The sequence below is a fragment of the Molossus molossus genome, unplaced genomic scaffold (assembly GCF_014108415.1).
Source record: "Molossus molossus isolate mMolMol1 unplaced genomic scaffold, mMolMol1.p scaffold_m16_p_1, whole genome shotgun sequence".
In the NCBI taxonomy this organism is placed as follows: domain Eukaryota; kingdom Metazoa; phylum Chordata; class Mammalia; order Chiroptera; family Molossidae; genus Molossus; species Molossus molossus.
In genome coordinates this window covers 189,488,251-189,510,099 of record NW_023425344.1, presented here as the reverse complement: position 1 = coordinate 189,510,099, position 21,849 = coordinate 189,488,251, and the positions used below count along the sequence as shown (strand labels likewise).

The 21,849-nt window shown below is 36.9% G+C and overlaps 1 protein-coding gene across 2 annotated transcripts in view; it reads left to right on the top strand.

The window, feature by feature from the left end:
• Positions 1 to 21,694, top strand: part of DMXL2 (Dmx like 2) — a 146,714-nt gene extending 125,020 nt beyond the window's left edge. Inside the window, exons 29-44 of one of the 2 annotated variants that reach the window (XM_036244322.1) lie at positions 3,320 to 3,498; positions 4,951 to 5,081; positions 5,835 to 5,920; positions 6,587 to 6,788; positions 7,585 to 7,702; positions 11,075 to 11,137; positions 11,956 to 12,042; positions 12,124 to 12,245; positions 14,110 to 14,248; positions 14,903 to 14,963; positions 15,099 to 15,226; positions 15,980 to 16,057; positions 17,818 to 17,909; positions 18,582 to 18,634; positions 19,327 to 19,544; positions 20,272 to 21,694. In XM_036244322.1, the coding sequence (XP_036100215.1) occupies positions 3,320 to 3,498; positions 4,951 to 5,081; positions 5,835 to 5,920; positions 6,587 to 6,788; positions 7,585 to 7,702; positions 11,075 to 11,137; positions 11,956 to 12,042; positions 12,124 to 12,245; positions 14,110 to 14,248; positions 14,903 to 14,963; positions 15,099 to 15,226; positions 15,980 to 16,057; positions 17,818 to 17,909; positions 18,582 to 18,634; positions 19,327 to 19,544; positions 20,272 to 20,481 (1,967 nt within the window). In that variant the 3' untranslated portion in view covers positions 20,482 to 21,694. The remainder of the gene's footprint in view (positions 1 to 3,319; positions 3,499 to 4,950; positions 5,082 to 5,834; positions 5,921 to 6,586; positions 6,789 to 7,584; positions 7,703 to 11,074; positions 11,138 to 11,955; positions 12,043 to 12,123; positions 12,246 to 14,109; positions 14,249 to 14,902; positions 14,964 to 15,098; positions 15,227 to 15,979; positions 16,058 to 17,817; positions 17,910 to 18,581; positions 18,635 to 19,326; positions 19,545 to 20,271) is intronic. The other variant, XM_036244332.1, reaches the window with a different exon arrangement.
• The last annotated feature ends 155 nt before the right edge of the window (positions 21,695 to 21,849 follow it).

The window sequence follows — 21,849 nt, the reverse complement described above, 5'->3', positions numbered from 1 at the left end:
GTAGGATATGGTGAGATGTAGACTAATGCCATAAGAAACGTTTCCATCTTGGTGCGGAAACATAGAAATCACCTTAATTCATCCTTAGAAATGGTCCTATTGCAGATGAGCAATCAGTGGCACAGTTTATTTTATTTACTTATTTAGTATTATTTTTTTTTTTTGTTACTCCTTACTTGAGGATATTTTTCCACTGACTTTTAGAGAGAGTGGAAAGGAGAGAGGGAGGGGGAGAGAAAGAGATACATTGATTGGTTGCCTCCTGCACAACCTTAACCAGGACCAGGAATCTAACCTGCAACCCAGGTACTTGCCCTTGACCAAGAATCAAACCTGAGACCCTTCCATCCTCTGTTGATACTCTGACTGCTGAGCAAAACCAGCCAGGGCCGGTGGCACAGTTTAAATGGCACAGGTTCTAACCCGTGTCCTTACTGCCCAACGTGGATTTAAATGAATAGGTTGCTGTGTAAATCAAAGTAAGGGAGGAAATCTCACCAACTTCCATTGCTTCTACTCCCATTATATGTGGATGACTCTTACTCTTTATCTTCCTACCCAGTTGTAGTCCACTTTAAACTTAAAAGTTTTCCCCCCAAATTATTTCTCTTCCTGAATTTTTTATGGTAATTCATTCATCAAGTTATCCACACTTAAAATCTCTGAGTATGCATTCATGTTTACATTCACATAACACCACTATCTGCCAGGCACTGTTTTAGACTCTGGAGATACGGAGTGAGCAAAACAGACATATCTCTTACTTTCATGAAGCTTACATCTAGTGCAGGTAAAATTAACAAGTAAATAATATTTCAGGTTTGATAAGAATTTGGCAGAAATAGAGCAGAGTAAGTGGAGAGTGATGAGGGAACGGGGTAATCAGAGGACACATTTCTGATTAGTTAGTATTTGAGCAGTCTTAGGGAAGTCAATGATCACACCATGGAGCAGTGAATGCAAAGGTCATGAGGTAGAACTAAATTTGGCCTTTTCTAGGTACTACAAAGGAGACCAGAAAGGCTGTCATTGGGTAGGGGTTGGGGTGTTCAGAGATCAAGGAAGATAAGTAGCTAGGGGCCAGGTCATTTAGGTTTTCATGGATCATGGTATGCACTTGAGCTGTTCATCTAAAGAAAGATAGGCAACTACTGGAGGTTTTTAAGCAGAGGAATGACATAATCTGATTTAGGTTTTCAAAAGACCTACTCTAGTTGCTGTGTGGAGAATAGACTGTGCAACAAGAATAAAAGTAGGGAACCCGAGAGGGAGGCTGTTGTTATAGTCCACTTAAAAGATAATAGTGGGTTACCATCAAGAATGAATGGATTTTATCATTTCACAATATACGTAAATCAGACAGACCATCCTGCTGTACACCTTAAACTTACACAGTGATGCATGTCAAGTAGTTCTCAGTAAAACTGGAAAAAAGTCTGGCAATACAAGTGTTGGCGGGGATGCTTAGCTACTGGAACTCTCATATATTATTGGTGGGAATATAAAATATACAACCACTTTGGAAAAATTTGAATTTTTTATAAGTTTATCATGTGACCCACTTAATCTGTGCTCTAACAATTCCACTTTTAATTATTTACATGGAAGAAATGAAATCACAGATTCATACAAAATCTTGTAAATAAATCTTTATACCGCTTTATTCATAATAGTTCCAAACTGGCATTAACCCAGATGTCAGTCATTAAGTCAGTAGGTTAAAAAAAAAAAGAATGTTTAAAAAACTGTGATATAGCCCTGGCCGGTTTGGCTCAGCGGTTGGAGCCTCGGCCTGTGGTCCAGAGAAACCCAGGTTCGGTTGCAGTTTGTCCCCGGCCCTGGTTGGATCGTGCGGGTGGTGGCCACTCGATGTGTCCCTTTCATGTCGATGTTTCTCTCTCACTGTTCCTTCCACTCTGCCTGAACAAAATATCGAAAAATGTCCTCGGGTGAGGATAAAAAACAAAAACAAAAAACTGTGATATGCACATATAATGGAGTGTTACTCAGCCATTAAAAGGAATGAAGTACTAATTCATGCTACAACTAGCATGAACCTCAAAAATAAAATGCTAAGTTGAAGAAGTTAGACACAGAAGTCACATATCGTATGACTCCATTTATATGAAATATCCAGAATAGGTAATCCAGAGAGACAAAGCAGATTAGTGGTTACTATGGGCTAAAGAGAGAGGGAGGAATGGAGAGTGACTGCTTACTGGGTATAGAGTTTTCATTTGGGGTGATGAGAATGCTTTGGAATTAAATAGAGATGGCAGTTGCATAACAATGTGAATATACTAAATACCACTGAATTATACACTTTTAAATGGTTACTTTTGTGTAAATTTCACCTCAATTATACAAATGTTAAAGGAGGTTTAGCTTAGGGTGGTAATCAGAGTGAAAAGTGGTCATACTGGATATAATGTGGAGTTCTTGCTGATTGTTGATGAATTGTGTGCGGAGAAAGGAGTTGAGACAGAATTGTCATGTTCTGTGGTGGGAAGCTCTAGGAGCTGAGTGAGTTGACTTCTTTCTGGTTCTCCTATGTTCATTGAGTTTCTGAATCCTTTTGATATTTCTTTTATGTATTCCTTGCATCTAATATTTGCTCTTTCTTAGTCTTTACCACCCTCAATACTAGCTCAGGATCTTCTTATGTTGTCTTGGTCCATATTCCTCTCTAACTGATCAATCAAACCATATTTCACCATATGACCAGTTCAAGACATTTTTTTTTTTTGTGTGAGAATGCCCATAGGATAATCTTCCAGGTCATATCCACAAGCTGGTCCTGGCCTAACTCTAGACTGTCATTATTGCCTTCCCTGATGCCTGTCTGGCAAAAGTAGTTCACTCCTTCCTTACCCAAACCTTTGGTCATTTGTTTCTGTTGTCCTTTCTCTTTTCACACTGAGCCTCTGCCCTTCTCTCAGGGCATGCTTTACATTCTACATATTCAGTGAATCTTTCCTGAACAACATAGCTAGAAATAATCACTCAATTACACTCCTTATGACTTATTGCATATACCTTTTATTTAGTACGTTGTACCTAGAATTGCTTTAATCCTTAGTCTAGATAGCACAAAGGCTGTTTCATTGCAAGATATCCTTTTATGCTCTATCCCCATCTCTGCCATGAAGGCTGGAGCACTGATGGAGTAACTAGAAGAGTTTAAAAGCACTAAACTCTTTAGATGCAAGTAAGTAATTTAGTTTTAACTAGAACATGGCAAAAGTGGGAAAAAAGAAAGTTTAACTCATTGAGTTCATAATGGAAAATAAATGTTACTTTGTTTGTTTGTTTTATTCAGCACCTTCTGTTCCTTCTGAAGACATAGATAGACACCGACGGAGATTTAACATGCGAATGCTGGTCCCTGGAAGGCCTGTGAAAGATGCTACCCCACCACCAGTGCCTGCAGAAAGACCATCTTATAAAGAAAAATTTATTCCTCCTGAACTTAGTATGTGGGATTATTTTGTTGCAAAGGTAAGGGGCATGAGGAACACAGGTTTGAAGTGTGTCTGTTTTATTAACTCTTGTACATGCATCACATAAGAATGATGGGGCAGCTTCTAGACTGAATCACAGTAGAATAGATATTTAATCTCTTAGGTTCAGAAACTGAATGGTCATTCAGGGATGATCACGTATTTGAGGAAGACTAGATACTTGATATGGATGAGACAGATTAAAGTCACGTGGGACTAGGTATAAACTAGAAGTCAGTTTATTAACATGTAGTCAGCAGCATCATTTTCTACTTTTGTGTAAATTTCACCTCAATTATACAAATGTTAAAGGAGGTTTAGCTTAGGGTGGTAATCAGAGTGAAAAGTGGTCATACTGGATATAATGTGGAGTTCTTGCTGATTGTTGATGAATTGTGTGCGGAGAAAGGAGTTGAGACAGAATTGTCATGTTCTGTGGTGGGAAGCTCTAGGAGTAGGGTGAGTTTACTTCTTTCTGGTTCTCCTATGTTCAGTGAGTTTCTGAATCCTTTTGATATTTCTTTTATGTATTCCTTGCATCTAATATTTGTTCTTTCTTAGTCTTTACCACCCTCAATACTAGCTCAGGATCTTCTTATGTTGTCTTGGTCCATATTCCTCTCTAATGGATCAATCAAACCATATTTCATCATATGACCAGCTCAAGACATTTTTTTTTGTGAGAATGCCCATAGGATAATCTTCCAGGTCATATCCACAAGCTGGTCCTGGAATACTTGTATCTCCATCCAGGTGTCCTTCATCTGGTCAGCATGGAATTAGAGTGGGAGGAGATATTTAGGGGTTTTATTGTTACCAATCCAATCTCCCATGCTTTGAAAGGGCAAAACTCAGAATGTCAGAGTTTAGAGTAGGGAAAGGTTTATTGACCAAGAAAGCGCCAACTGAGGAGATAGGAGCCCTAATCTTCAAACCCTTCTTAAGGTACAGAGTCCAGCTTTCTTTCATCTCAAGAGAAGGGAAAGTGGAGGGGTTGTTTTTGTAAAATGTCAAGCCTCAAGCAGAATTTCTCTAAAGATTAGCTTGTCTAAAGCGGGAGCTGTTAGCCTGAAGGCCATGGGAACAGCAGGCCCAAACAAGATGGAGTCAAGAGACTGTGCATTTCACCTGTTACATTATCGGGTCGTGGTGTGGCCCCATGACATATCTCTGGTTCTCCAAAGCAGAGGAAACGTCTCTGGGGATCAGAATCCTCATGGGGACTAGATTCATTCTAGTCCCATTTAGTACCATGTTGGGTACATCACTTGCTTTTCAGCACTTTGCTTTTATGGGCTCATCACCTTCTATTAATATTTCTCTTTTTATATGTCTTAACACTGTTGTCACCTTGCTGTGAGTGTACAAGAGGGAATACATCTTTCACTGTTAAGTTAGAACAAAGATAACCCAATTATATATTTAAATATAACTTCACCTTTTATTGCAGCCATTTCTCCCTCTGTCTGATAGTGGTGTTATATATGATTCTGATGAAAGCATTCACAGTGATGAAGAAGATGATGATGATTTTTTTTTAGTCACACGAATACAGGAGCACCAAGATCCAAATTCCTATAGGTAAATAAGACTTTTCTTTCTGCCTTTTCTTTTGTAGTAAATCCTTATATTACTAATTTTAAGTAACATTACCACAAACTTATACAAGAACTGACTTAGGTTTTCAGGTTAGGAATTCTGAACCTTTGAAGTAAATTTCCAAAGAGTACAGTATTTCTTTCATATCCACATTCAAATAATAGCTTACATACAGAGTGCAAACACAGACATTTTTAGTGACGGGAAAATATGTAATTTACTGTTGTTATTAGAACTTAATATATAATTTATTGATGTTCTATTAGATTCCATGTGACTGTGGTAAATCTTTTATCAGGTAATTTCCAGATAATTGCAAATGTAATATATTGGCGCATATCTTTTATTTTCAAAGACTGTAAAGGTGCTTTTATAAAATAGTAAGATACTTCCCGGCCAGTGTGGCTCAGTGGTTGAGCATCAACCTGTGCACCAAGAGGTCGCCAGTTTGATTCCTGGTCATGGCACATGCCCAGGTTGTGGACCCAATCCCCAGTGGGGGACATGCAGGAGGCAGCCAATCAATGTTCTCTCTCTTTGATGTTCCTATCTCACTCTCTCTCTCTCTAAAGTCAATCAATCAATAATCAATCAATAAAATAGTAAGATACTAGGAAAAAACAGCTATTTTTGGTGAGGGGAATACTGGGAGAAACAATCAGCAGGGAGCATTACTATGCTTCTCTCATGACTTTATTTTTCAATTAAGAATAATTTTTTGTCCCCCTTAAACAGCTGGGCTCTTCTGCATTTGGCAATGGTTAAGCTGATACTTCACAATATCAAGAATTTCTTCCCCATTGCTGGATTGGAATTCTCTGGTAAGTTTGGAATATGAAAATTAATGTTACTAAATATGATTAATTACCATCAAGTTTTTCTTTATAAATCAATATGAAAGAGCATTTGGTGATATATATATATATATAAAAATAATACACACATGTGTGTGTGTGTGTGTATTGCATTGGAGATTTAAGAGTCTTGTTTATTTTAGGCTCCAGTCTGAGATTTTAAATACATAGCAAGAATTACTATCTTCCTAGAAGGTTGAAAGATAAAGCAAAAAAACAGACTGGAGAAGCTAGACATTTTCTCAGCTCATTTTAGAGAGCTGGCTCTCTGCTTTGTTGTATGCATTAAGAATCCAAATGGTTCCCTGGCCAGTGGATTAGGCATCATCCTGTCCACCAAAAGGTCACACACATTCCAGGTCAGGGCACATACCCAGGTTTCAGGTTTGATCCCTGATAGGGTATGTGCAGGAGGCAGCTGATTGATGTTTCTCTCTCATATCAAAGTTTTTCTCTCTCTAAAAAAAAATTTATGAAAAAAATCTTTAAAAAAAAGAATCCAAATGGCATTAGATTAACATTTTCAGATTTTTGTATTTTCAGAAGTTTTTGCTATAAATTCAGATTTGATAAATATGTGGATGATCAACATTTTTTAATCAAAATAAAATGACATGTTTGGTCACATTTTAGAGTTGCCTGTAACATCACCATTAGGTATTGCTGTGATTAAAAACTTGGAGAATTGGGAGCACATCTTGCAAGAGAAAATGGATCAATTTGAAGGTCCACCTCCTAACTATATCAACACATATCCAACTGACCTTTCAGTAGGAGCTGGACCAGCTATTCTTCGAAATAAAGCAATGCTAGAACCTGAAAATACTCCATTCAAGTAAGAACATTTTTTAAATGCTGATGAGAGTGTTGCTTGGTTTAATCATTCTGGAAGACAGTTTGGCAAAATATGCCAGTAGCCTTCAAAACATTCATAACTTTGAACCTGCAATCCTGTTTCTGGCAATACATGCCAAGGAAACATAAGAAATCTTGTTAGAAAATTATTTTTCCCCAATATAACTATAATTCAGTAGACATTACTTTTATATTCAGGGGAAAACTTCTATTATTATTTTTTGTTATTTTAAGAACTCTTACAGAAATTCTTTGAGATAATCTATGTGTGCAAACAAGGTGTTACTGACCTTTTGTCAGTAATTTAACAGTAAACACATTGTTTTTCCTAGATGTTTTGATCATTGAAATGTTCATCTGGGTTCCTATCATAAACGGCATGCTTTGTCTTTTGAAGCAGCTGGCCATAATTCAGTGTTGTCCGTAAGTTTGAAGAGCAGGGCTCATTAGGTTGTGAGGATGTTGGAAATGAAATGTATGACTTTATCTTCATTGCTGATATGCTTTTAACCAACAGGACCAACCTAGCATATAATCTAAAAAGAATGAAATTCATTTGACTCTCAGCTCAATCTATTTATTCAGAGAATCTGTAATTAGAAAATTAATTGCTAGATTTTTAGAACTAAAAATTAAAAGTGAAATTGTAATATTTTGTTAAGCTTAATGCTGTATCCTCTTTGGCATTGGTAATGGAGGCTTTTTAAAAAAGTATCTGCAGACATGAAACACATTTTCTGTATACTGAAAGAGTGATACGTTGATTGTTTTACTAGATCCCGGGATTCCTCTGCACTTCCAGTCAAACGACTTTGGCATTTCCTCGTTAAACAAGAAGTTCTTCAAGAGACATTTATTAGATATATTTTCACTAAGAAAAGAAAGCAGAGTGAGGTATTTTGAAAAACATTTTTTTGTTTAGTTTTCTTTAACATTTCTAATGAAGACCGTGCTTGATTTATTTTTAAATTTACTTTTTGGTCGGAACTTATTAAATCTTTCATACATTATAGGCAATAGTTTACCAAACTACAATAAAAATTTTTAAGGTTAAAAACTTAATGAAATGACATAGGTCCCTTGATAAATCATGTATACGCAGGTGAAATTTGGCACTTCCTTTATAATATTTGCCATTGGGCTTTTACACGTAATAAACATAGCAATGGATGGTTTGGGGAATTTACTATATAAATGAGGGTACTCTGTATTATGATTCTCTGAATATCATTTAGTTGAAAATACAATATAGTGCTTTAAAAGCATTTTATTTATTTAGCATTTAGAAATGAACAGGATGAACTTTAGAAGCAACAAATTCAGGATAAGTTTGTGAGAGAGAATAAACTACAGAAATACCAAATTCAAGATGAAGGAAGATTGCTTTTACAAAGTGAGGCAAAGGTTCTGCATTGCATGGTGATTTTTAACCTAAATATAAATTAGTAACGTAATACCACTCAGGATTTAAGAAGACTCAGGGATTTGGGAGACTGGCACTGTAGAACTTAAAATGATCTTCCTTATAAAATGAGGGGTACATAGATCTTTTATATGAGCATTTCAGTTTGGCCATTTAATGAGGTAATGGGCAGTTGGACTGTGTTCTCAGGGTAGTGTGTCAGACATGCTTAAAGATTTGGCAAACAAAATTTATGAGAAAAGAAAAATGAATTATATTTCACTTAGGAAAGTGAAAACTGAGAGGGACAGTGTACATGATTCATTCTCCCAAGGTAGAATATAGAACTGCTTCTTAGTTTCCCCCCATACCTAAGGCAGTAGAACCTCAAACTAGTCACCCATTTACCTAGATGGAAATTGTCTTCAGCCTTGTGAAGTAATTTATTTTCTCTGTGTATTTAAAAACCATGTACTTAAATGAGGAATTGGGGGATTGAACTATAGAGATTCCTTTGAGTCTTACAAGCTTTTTTTTGATAACAAACAAAAACCCTGGTGGTATTAAAATTATTGATATAGGATTTGTTAGGGGACTCATAGAGCCAGATTCATTTCACTTAATCCACTGTTTACACCATTTTCTATAGTGATGAGGGGTCCAAATGCCATAAAATAAGACACAGAAATCTAAGAAATAGACTTAAAATAAAACATACTTGTTTAATGAGGGCTCTGTTCACAAAAAGCCAGTTCCTTGAAGGATTGATTTTCTGTGTATTTAGTCTTTCAAATTATTAAACATAATGACTTATTGAAAATATGCTTTAATTATTCATAAGGTTTGTAGCAGTTTGACCGAGTTGGATTGTCAGAGCCTCGGAGTACTGTGGGAGTCCAGGTGCCTAGGTTGTTTGGACCCTCAGATTCTTGTTCTGAGCCCTTCGGGTTCTTGTCTCTCTCTTTGGGTTTTCCTCTCCCTCTCTCTGCTCCTTATCCCTCCTTCTCTGTGGCCCACAGTCTCCGTGTTCTTGGGATCAGCAGCCGAGCTCTGTTCTCTGCTGTTTTTCTACCAGCCTCGGGTCTCTGTGGACAGGGAGGTAGGACAGAGATAAATAGAACATTTCTTAAAATTCTGTGTAAGCATTGGTTGGCTCTAGAGAAGGGAAGGACATGGCTGAGAGTTTGAATATGAGGAAAAATTTTTATCATGTACCCTTTTGTACCTTTTGAATTATAAATTGTTGAATGAAATTCTGTTCAGTGCTATCGAATAGAACGTTCTGTGACAATGGAAATTTATATCTGTTCTGTATAATATAGTAGTCACCAGCCACATATGGTTACTGAGCAGTTGAAATGTGGTTAGTATGACTGAGGGACTGAATTTTTAATTTTAATTTAAATTTAAGTAGCCCCATATGGTTAATGGCCACAGTATTTAGTAGCATAGTTCTGCTAAAAAGTTGTTTTCATTAGGGAAAGCATGTGAAAGTTCTTAAGACAAAATATAAACTGGTAACTAAGTTCAGAAATGTGCAACGTTATTAAAACGACCCACCTACTTGCCCTGGCCTGTATGGCTCAGGTGGTTGGAGTGTTGTCCCAGTAGGGGCGTGTAGGGGGCTGGAGGATGGCTGGTTGATGTTCTCTCTCACATCCATGTTTCTCTCTCCTTCTCCCATTCCCTCTCTCTAAAAAATCAATACAAATATATCCTTTGGTGAGGATGAAAAACAAACTACCCATTTACTAAGAGAGTTTTATCTTTTTAAATCATTAAATAGGATTTTGGTAGTTAATAAATTTGGTCAATTCAGTGGATTAATTAGTAAATTGACAAACTAATCCTAAAAGTGCTCATGTGTTGGCTAATTAAAAAATGAATTAATGACAAAACCTGAGAAATGCTGAAATTTTATATATGTTCATGCAGAAGTTTTACTCATTGACTATATTAATGAAGGATATTCCATAAAACAGGTTTTTGTGAAATTGATAAATATGGCCTCAGCTACTTGATTACAGGCAAACAGGTTGTGCAACAGTTTGGTACTGGCACACGCTTACCCTCCTTCACTGTCTACTGCCCCAGCCCGGGAGCATCTGCTGAAGGCTGGGCAGAGAAGTTGGCCCTTTTGGCTTTAAGTGAAACCGCCACTTCAAGAGTATGTTGCTTTGATAAAATCTTCAGAGGTTTCCACAGCAGAGCAGAAATCTTATCTCTGACTATAGCCATTCCTAATGACTGTCATCAACCAGGAGCAAGTCACTTGTGTGATTTCTTTCCCTGGCCTCATTTGGTAAAACATCTGTGTACTTACAAGGAGAAAAATCATGTGATTAAATAAATGGTTGATGTGAATTCTAACTCCTGACTATCTCTTCATGGATATATTCCTTAAGAGTAAGAGTAAAATAATTATCAGTATTTTCAATTTAGAAATAGGTAGTTTTAATTAGTATTTGAAAGAAACTCCTATAGGATAGGAATCTGTATTATAGAATGCATCTGCTTGTACAGGTAGGTTTTATTTTTAGAGATTATAATTTAAGTTAGAACTTTAAGTTACATAATTGATATATAAATAACTCATTTTTATTTTGAAATAGCTTTTATAGATGTAATAGTCACACTGACTTTAATTTTGCCTGGTTTGCTTTGTGTTGTGTTTATGTGATGACATCACACTTTACTTAGTTTAATTTCTTTCATGATTTTTTGCTTTTAAAAGGAAACCTTGCAAATTCATTTTTACCATCTTTATGTGATGGAGTGGCCATTTCAGTTTGAAAATTTTCATTCTCTTTATACTTTTGTTTCATGCATGTATTTTGTGTTTGTGACGGTGTGGTGTTATTTAGTCTATAGAAGAACATGTGGAGCAGGTCAAACAAAACTACGTAGCAGAAGATTGCCACGTCAAGGTAGTGTTCCGAGCTGTCGTGTTTAGCTCATTCTCTAAGTTCAAGGAGCTAATGCTTCATCTCTAATACTAACCATGACCTGCCCAACTGGCTTACTCGTCAGGAGTCCTCATTCCCCCATACACCTCAGTGACACACAGTAGAAGATGCTGCACTGTCTGGCTTGTTTTTCTGGCTACTGTTTCTTCTTTCTTGCTTCCTGTTCCATCTCCACTTCATCACTTTTGCCAATCTGTTCTTAAATATGATTGTTTAATCTTTCTTCTTGATCCTGCCTTTTCTTTTCTTCCCATCACCTTTGACCCTCAGCTACTGCATCTTCCTCTCATCAGTCTCCTTCATTCCTTTCTAACAATGTTTCTTTCCAATCTCTCCTTATTCCTGTCTCACCACCTTTATTTAAAAATGTTTCATTTCTTATGTGACTCCTTTGTCTTTCTATGTCTTCTCTTCCACTCATGCCTCTGATGTACATGCGTACTCACTGCAGTATCTATGCCCTCTTTTGGAACAGGTAATTATGAGAGACACATTACTGTTGTAAATACTAGTGAAAACTCTGCTAGCTATCTTTTATTGACAGTTAATCAGTATTCTATAATCAGAATGGAAATATTTATAATTGGGTTGATTACAGGGCATAAGAAAATTTAAGCTAATTCCATAGCTCATTTTCAACACAGTAAAATTACTGGTCCCTTTTTATTTGCTGCTGCTGCTACATTTTCTCCTTATCCTTCCTTTACTGTTGTGGGGGCTACAGATCTCTGCATGGAGCTGTGCTGCAAATATTGAAAGTGTTGACATGTGTTTTGTAGGTTGAAGCTGATCTGGGCTATCCAGGTGGAAAGGCAAAAGTCATTCATAAGGAATCAGATATGATTATGGCATTTTCCATTAACAAGGTAAAAGCTTTAGTCATTATGAAGAATATATGTCTTTTTAGTGAAATTGCTTAAATTATTGACTTTGCCTTTGCTTTACAGGCAAACTGTAATGAAATTGTTTTGGCTTCAACCCATGATGTACAAGAACTCGACGTTACTTCTCTACTGGCCTGTCAGTCATACATGTGGATTGGAGAAGAATATGACAGAGAATCCAAAAGGTTGGATTATCTTGCATAGTCAGTTTTAACTGTAGTTTTCTTCAAAAGGTTAAATGGTTATGCACATGATTTGAATTATCTTGAAAAGTATATTTGCATCTCTCTTCCTTCATTTGGATAGGAAACAAACAGTTGGTTTGGCTGCCAATAAAAGGCACTGTTTACATCAGTGAGCAATTACTCACACTTGTTCCATTAGACCCTGGACTATTCATAGTATTTGAATCAGAATAATCCTGAACACCAAAGTCTCATGCTGACAATCGCTACTTTGATATTTAACCCCAAAGAAATGTCAGGAATTACACACTATTGAGTAAATTTAGCTAATCTGGATAATTAAAGCAAAAAGCAGTATATACAAGTGTATTCATTAGACTGATTGATGAACCACATTGACTGAGCAATTTCCAGTGTTTCTTCTTATCTCCTTATAAGCATACCTTTTTTATAGGTGAAAATGTAGAGAACTTGACTTTTCCATAAAGCTGTGGACACTGTACCAAGTGTTTTGTAACACCTCCCTATTTGGGGGCTTCTCTTCTACATTTGCCCTTCCTTTGCTTTTCTCCATTCTGAAAACATCTTGAAAACTTTATAAGTGTGGGAATGGTGCCAGGATAGCCTCTGTCCTTGCTCTGTTGGTTTTTCTGTTTTTCCAGTATATACTATAACTAGGTTTCAATATCATACTTCCGGGTAGATATAACCATGTAATATGATATATTCTATCAATAAAAATTACTTGAACTTTTATTATTTTTTTTTATTGTTGAAAGTATTACAGATGCCCTGGCCAGTTTGGCTCAGCGGTTAGAGCGTCGGCCTGCGGTCCAGAGAGACCCAGGTTCGGTTCCCGCTAAGGGCACGTACTTCGGTTGCAGTTTGTCCCCGGCTCTGGTTGGTCGTGCGGGTGGCAGCCACTCGATGTGTCACTTCACGTCGATGTTTCTCTCTCTCTCTCCTTCCTCTCTCTCCCTCCCACTCTATCTGTATAAAAAAAAAAAAAAAAAAGGAAAAATATCCTCGGGTGAGGATAAAAAAAAAGAGAAAGTATTACAGATGTCCCCCTTTTTTTCCCATTGACACCCTCCTCCCTGCTCCCACACCCCTCCTGCCTTCCCCAGCCTAGTGTCCATGTGGATTGGTTGTGCATATATGCATATAAGTTCTTTGGTTTACCTCTTCCCTCCCCCCCCTCCATCCCTCTGAGGTTTGTCTATTTTTTTTTTAATCCTCACCCGAGGATATTTTTCAATTGGTTTTCAGATAGAGTAGGAGGGAGGGATGGAGAAGGGAGGGAGAAAGAGAGATCGATTGGCTGCCTCCTGTACAACCCTAACCAGGGCCAGGATCAAACCACAACCAAGGTACGTGCCCCTGACTGGAATCAAACCTGCGACTCCTTGGTCTGCAGGCCAACATTCTAACCACTGAGCATTACTGGCCAGGGCCACTTGAACATTTTTATGTGATAATTAGTACCTTTAAGAAATCTTGAAACTCAAATTTCTTTAAAATGTATGGATTTAATACATGGGATATCTCTATTTGAAGAGAACATATAATCTTTTTATATATGTGATAAAAAGAAAATATTAAATACTTTAAACATTTGTTCCAATTTGTGCAGCAATAAAATGACCACTGAACAGTATTTGAGTACATTTATATTTCGCCTAAAGGAAGAAGTTAACCAGTAAGAAAATTGGTTATGATTAGGACATGTACCTAAGTTTTTCTTATGGATATTACTCATTTTTTAAAAACAAAGACCGTCGTGTGTGCATAAGAAATTCTGTAGTTGGAATTTGTGTTAAGAGAAAATGGAATTTTCACAATAACACACACATATTTTTCACAGTTCAGATGATATTGATTATCGTGGTTCCACTACAACTCTTTATCAACCCGGTGCGTCCACCTACGCAGCCAGCCAGGCGCACCCACTCTCATCTTCGCCGTGGCTGGGCAGTGGGCAGACAAGCACTGGAGCTAGTGTGGTATGTTGTTCATTGTTAGGTTTGGTTTCTGGATGTGGACTCCCTCAAAATAAGTTGAAACCACTGACCTGGGAATAATCCTAAAGGTTAGGGGCAGTGACCACTTAGTAGGCCATAATAATAATAGCTAGCATTCTGTGAGTTTCTACGTCAGGTGCATGCTTTTTCTCACAACAACCCTAGATGGTAGGTGCTGGTATTTTCCCCCATTACCATTTTATAGATGAGCAATCTGAATGGCACGAAGTCATAGAGCAGAGTCAAGGAGGAGTTCACATCCACTGTAAGTGTGTGAAAAGTGCATCAGTAGTGTTGTTAGTCACTGAAGCTGGAGGGGTCCCATTCTCATGCTCTACATGAAGACTCTGGAGGAACTCCTCATTGTCCTCAAGGAGGTACTTGGAGGAGAGTTCCCTTTATCACTAGATGAAGCTGCTTGGTATCTCCACAGTCTACACAGGCCAGGGCTCTGCCAGCAAGTGACTGCTTCCACAAGCTGTTCAGACAAGTGTATCCATGACAGGGTTTATATCAGTGATTAGCCAGTTGTGAAAGAATAAATGTTATCAGAATTAGAATTGGCCTGAATCATATTCCTCCCCACCTCTTCTGTTATGCACAGAATAAATTCATTTTTTATATCTTATTTTAAAGCTTATGAAAAGGAACCTACATAATGTTAAGAGAATGACCTCACATCCAGTCCATCAATACTGTAAGTATTTTATTTATGATCCAAGGATTGTAAACAGCCTCTATCATTTTGAACTTGATTTGTAGAGTGGAAAATTTTGGAACTCTTTCTTTAGCTTTTTCATTTCTTATTTACTGCTTTCCTCTTGTGTTTCAGATCTCACAGGTGCTCAGGATGGCAGTGTACGAATGTTTGAATGGACACGACCTCAGCAACTTGTCTGTTTCCGCCAAGCCGGCAATGCAAGAGTGACCAGATTATATTTTAATTCTCAAGGCAACAAGGTTAGTTCTTGGGGTTACTGCTAAACTCATCTGAAAGTAATTGTGGATATTTATGAGTCAATGGGTAGTAAAACTACATCAAAAGCAAACTCAATGACCCTGCATTTAAGCTGAGCAGGTAGTTTGTTGGTGTCTGTTTATATACCTCCTCGCCTCCCAATAACAGCATAAATCCACAAAATTTTGTATGGATTAATTATCCACTTAAAGATACTAACCAGTCTGTGAAGGTAAAGAACTCTGTTGAGTGTGTTGGTGGTGCCTATAAGCACATTCAAGCACCTGAGAGAAACCTTCCAGTTTCTTACTGAATTGTACTATAGAAGATTGGAGGAAAACAGTAAAATAGGTGTGGAAAAGTATTTAAAAGGTGACAAGTCCTGACCAGGTGGCTAAGTTTGTTGGAGTGTTGCCCCATACACCAGAATGTGGTGGGTTCAATTCCCAGTCAGGGCACATACCCAGGTTGCGGGTTCAATCCCCAGTCGGGGTGTGTAAGGGAGGCAATTGATTGTTGATTTTTAGAGAGGGAGGAACATCAAACATATCCTCTAGTGGGGATTAAAAAAAACAAAACAAAATAAAAGGTGGCAGGATATTTTTAGTACTTGGACTTTCTTGGGAACTACAGCAACAGAAACATAGGTGTGGGCAGAATGTTAGTTAAGAGCAGACTAAGGGACTCTGCTTTCCATGTTTATCTTTGATATGGACACTAAGGAGCTGTGTTTAACATTCACACCTTTCCTACAGTGCGGTGTTGCAGATGGAGAGGGTTTTCTGAGTATCTGGCAAGTAAACCAGACTGCAGCAAATCCTAAACCTTACATGGTAAGTATCACTCTGCATTCCCAGCATGGAGAGGCCACTTGTTGATGAAGTGTCTGTTTCAGACAGTGAGCTCACTGGTGGATCTGGTGGGAAAGAGACAATTCTGTCCATCAGCCATAGCCCAGAACCCATCATTGCCCTGGTTTTAGACTGAAATGACCTAAAAACCAAAAAACCTTGCTTTTCACAGCTTGAAGGGTAACCATTATATTTGAAAATTTTCAGGAACTTTCTCTGTGTACAGTCCTACATAGGATACATTTTTATTATACTTTTATCCATTTTGAAAACTATTTTTAATGACAGAATTTTGTAGTGATTCATTTTAGATACCTATATTAGGAATCAAATAGGTTCCATGTACAGTTAATTGTCCCTTGGTGTCTGTGGGGGATTGGTTCTAGGACCTCCACGTATACCAAAATCTGTGAATGTTCAAATCCCTTATGTAAAATGGCATAGTATTAGCATATAACCTACACACATCTCCTGTACACTTTAAATTACTTATAATACGTAATACAATCTAAGTTCTATATAAATTATACTGTACTGTTTAGGAAATAGTGACAAGGAAAAAAGTCTGTACATGTTCGATACTGATGTAACCATCTCTGTAACTACATATACATATCAGCAACAGTAACATTTAAAAAATACATATTTTTGATATGCAGATATGTATGGCTGACTGTATTCTAGTTTTCTCCAGATTTCTTTTTTTTACTAGATTATAAAATAACCAATTCCCAATAGGTCACTTTATTCATTAATCCAAATCATGAAAACACTTGGTGATACAGACAAGTATATATTCACTTGGTGGGGTTGAGGCAGGAGGAGAGATGGAAGATGATGCTATCCTATGCAGAACTGGCTTTGTATATTTTTATTTTATAGTGTCTTGAACCTCTAGAGTTTGGATACTTTCCCAAATAATTTTAAATTTAATTTTCTAGACTGTACACATGTTCTTAGGTATATGAAATACTCATCTTAAATTGATACACTACAGACTGTATCATAAAGTCTTCACAGAAATGGAAGTGATCTTGAATCTATCCTTTACCTTCAGTCAGATCTATACCATGATAATTTCAAACACCCTAACATCCTTTTTCTGAGTCCTCACCTCCAACCTTTTACTCATCCAACTAATCCAACAAGAAAAGTTCTGCCTGGCAGTAAATGGTCTCCCACGGTGCTGGAAACAGTTCCTTAGGAGCTGTTTGGGACAGTCTGGATTATTTGTGGGACCACTTTTGATCTTGTTTTTATCAGTGCTAAAGCTCTTCACCTGGAGGTGAGGGCAGCCACACAGAGGTAGTAAGGAAGGTGGATGGTTACACTTAAGTCCTTCATGTTGCAGTCTAATAATAGGTGGGTGTGTGAGTTTTTCTCCTTGGTTTGTTGTTTATTAAGTATATTTGAGGCCATTAGCACTAAAATTACTTAACTAAGCCATTTAATTATATGAAGTTCATGTACTTGGTATCTTATTTCTGTTATGTATTCTAAAAAATATAACCTTTAATTTCATGATTTTACCATTCCTTTCCGGTTTTAAAAAAGTACTGGATATTAGGCAAGTAATATGCAAATGACTGCTAATCCTCTTGCTATAACTATTCTTTATTCTAGACTGTTTTAAAAAACTTTTTAGCTCATGCATGTAGTATATTATTAGCAGAACTGTGTTTTTACTGTACTAAATTTTATTGGATTTTTAGATAACATCAATTGCATTTTGTTTTTAATAGAGTTGGCAGTGCCACAGTAAAGCCACAAGTGACTTTGCATTTATTACCTCTTCAAGTCTAGTTGCCACATCTGGACAGTCCAATGACAACAGGTAGGTTGACAAAGAAGCAAAATAAGAAATAAGCAATATTATAGGCAGACAAGTATTCTCAGGGGCTTTTTCCATGCCAGTAATACAAAAACTTTCTTATTTTATAATTCTTAGAGTAGTTTTTCTTACGAAAGAGAAAAACAAAAATTACTCCTAATTTAGTCTATCAATAAGCATATGTAATTACTGTGTTAAATCTACCCAGTCATTTCTTTTTGTTGCTAGCAATACTGAGAACAAAAGAACATTTAACACTCTGCAGCCATCAGTCTCAGCATTTTCTTTGACAACACATGCCTCTGAGTAACTTTCCATTTCCCTGCAATGGCTCCTCCGGGGAATGGAAACATCCCTTCAGCTCAGGAAATCATGCCTCAGCTTCTCTGGAGTGGTACTAGAAAAGAGATGGGACTGGGGTATGAAATGGGGCAGAGACAGGTAGGACCATATGAGACAGAAGTGTGTAGTGTGAAAAGAATAAACTCTTAGAAGAGATAGCCCCAGGCCCAGCCTCATTCTAGCTGAGAATCGCTGCTTTATAAATGTGTGTGAACAAAAAGGATAACAAGGGTCAATAAGATATTTGATTTGATATAAAGACAGTTTATCTCTAATGATGACTTAGAACAATTATCTATGATATATTTTTGTTATTGTTTGTTTCTTTATAAGAAATGTATGCCTCTGGGACACTTTGATATCACCTGGAAACAGCCTCATTCATGGTGAGTTAATACACTGAAGGAATGCTTTCCTGGTTCTATTTTAACCAGTGAATCCAGTCACTGTTTTATTACATGGGTTGACGATGGAGAAATATTTGGAACATTGTTTATAAGTGGTGACTCTTGGATTTAAATATGTAGACTATAGTTGTAGATATATCATAATTTATGTCGGCGAAATTACTACAGTGTTTTTTCCCAGCATATGGACTATTTGCTAAAATTTGTTTAAAACAGTGAAATAAAAAAAAAAAAACTTGTTTATTTAATTTTAAGCAAATCTTGGTTAAAAGAATTTAAAAATTAACAGTGCTAATTTTCACATGATGTATGGGCCAAAAATTTTGTCCATTAAATTCAGGGTTTACTGTACTTGTCAGAGGTGACCAAGTGTGTCATTGAGAAATTTGGTCTCTTCTGCGCTTTTGCTTCTACATACTTCCAGTGAGGCTGCACAACTTAGTTTGGGCTTAACATTTAAACTTCCAGTGTGTGTTTTCATATTGAAATTATGGGAATATTTTTTTGTCATTGTTTGGCATCTCCTAAAATATTTTGATCATATGATTACAGACATTAGAATGAAAAAAATGTGTCAATAATTTTCTATATTATTTAAATGTGCTTTTAAATATTATCAGCATTGCCAAGATAGAAATTTTTAGGGAAAAGCTCCTGTTTCTCTCCTTCAGGTTTCACATGCCATGACCACGGTGCCACGGTACTTCAGTATGCGCCAAAGCATCAGCTCCTCCTGTCCGGAGGCAGGAAAGGCTGTGTCTGCATTTTTGATATTAGGCAGAGACAGCTAATTCACACATTCCAGGCACACGACTCCGCCATAAAGGCTCTAGCTCTGGATCCTTGTGAGGAGTTTTTCACTACAGGCTCAGCAGAAGGAAACATAAAGGTGAGTTAGGAGGAGCGGTTGGAATGTGCTATTGAATATATATTGTCTTTATCTGCTGTCAAGACAGACTGGGAAGAAAAGCTCCATTGTGTTCTTTGAAATGAGAGCACAGTGAAGCTTTGTGGAGATATTGACTGTCTCTTGACACTTTTTCTTCCTCACTTTGGTGTGGTTCTTTCTACATTGTTATGGTCTGGAAAACCAGATAGTTAACCTCATTAGGCTTTCAGGTTATTTAAAAGCCTTAAAGAACTGTTTTGAGTAGAGTGTAGGAGTTAAATAAATGCATAGATTTTTTTGATGACATTAGTTTGGCTCCTTAGCACCTCCTCCCCCAAGTACCCTACTCTGTTTATAGTTGAGGTGAGGTTTCTGGATAGTGAGGTGGTACTGTTCTTGCCAGAGCCTAGCTTACCATTAGGAGCATATGCGATTAAATTAGAAATGGGGTATATGTGGTTATTATGAAATTACAAGAGGATATGAAGGGAGAAATTTTAAAGAAAGGACAGTGAAGTGTAAGGACAGTAAATCAATCATCTGAATGGTATCATTTCCATTAGATAAGCTATTAGGAAAGAGACAGTGGGTGGGAAAGTTGGACTTGAACGAGATCATTTGGGCTAAGCCTAGGGAACAGACGTGAAGATCGTTTTTGCTTTTGGTCTCTTTCTCTCGTTTGTGATTTAACACGTTTTGTTTTCACTCTGTTTTTCTTTCAAACCAGGTTTGGAGATTGACAGGCCATGGTCTGATTCATTCATTTAAAAATGAACATGCTAAACAGTCCATATTCAGAAACCTCGGGGCTGGAGTAATGCATATTGACATCATCCAGGGCAATCGGATTTTCTCCTGTGGGGCAGATGGCACTCTGAAAACGAGGGTTTTGCCCAATGCTTTTAATATCCCTAACAGAATTCTTGACATTCTATAGACTTAAAGATTGGGGCTTTATTTTTATAAACATTTCAATTAAAAAACACTGCAGTAGTTAATAGGCATTTCTGCTTTCCAAGCAGTTCACACATTGAAAACAATACAGAGAATCTCTGTAGCATTTGAATCTGATTCAAGCTGATTGTCGTCTGTACAGGTTGGTAGAGGGACTCTGCATGCACCTTTTATCATGCCGACACACTTAGAAATCAAGCCTAGTATTGTAGAAGGGCAACTACTCTTTACAGCACTTATTAAACCTGATTCAGGAACCATTATTAGTAAGTTATAATAGTGAGAAGGACCTTTGTATCAAATTAAGGAAGAAAATGTTGCTGGTTCAGGTTTTTCTTCCTATTCTTACCACTGATGGAAGCATGCCTGCAGTCTCCTTTGTTGAACGGAGGATAGTCATAAGGTGTTAGAAGCTCTTGATCACCAGAAACTCTTTGAGCTATGGAGCAGTGTGCAGTGACTAGTTCTCTGCCCAGAGGAGTCATTTCCATTCTTTCCTGCTGAATATTTTTCCTGTTAGTGTTTAAACTGAGCTAGTACTGTAACTTGCAAATGAGTACAAATTTAAATGCAATGTTTTTCTCAATTTGCACATTAACATTTTTTGGACTGCTAGTTTTTCTATTTAAACATTTGCCTCATGTTAGGAATGTAATAATGTGAACATGACATATTTGTAATTAACCAAAACATACCAGTTTAGTACTTTTTTTCTTAGTCCAGTGTAGTACTTTTTCTTTTCATGTATTCATGGTTAAACACACCATTTTAAGGCTATGTTGAAACCACACCAGTAGAGCATTTCATATCATAATTTAAATGAATGTTAGGCTTTTTGTGGCCAGTTAATAGTTGATGAGATTGGTGATACTATTTATTACCACAGCCTATTGTATAAACTATGCAGAATTAAATATTATTTGCTTGTAAAATATTAGCCAATGTTGTCATTTTGCTGTACCTCCTTGGTTATGACCAAAAATATGTTGAGCTATTGAAACCAATGTCTGTGTGTTTAAATGTTTACCAGCAAATTGTCTCATCATGTTAATGAGAATGCTTAATGCCTGTGCGGTAAATAGTAAAATATAATGGCATAAAAGCACCTTTCTCTGAAGGCGGTGTGATGTTCAGGCTGTGAAATATGTATGTAAAAGAAAAATAAATGTTATTTGTTAGAGTTTTACCTTAGTTTGGTTTGGCATTTTTTAAATAATACTTTAAACTGTTTAGATCATTTTACATATGATAAAATATTTAGCTTTTAGAGAATTTTTAAACTGTTAGGCAGTTCATTCATTCACAAATGTTACTGTGTACCTTTTTTAAACTCAGAAGCCATTCTAGGAAA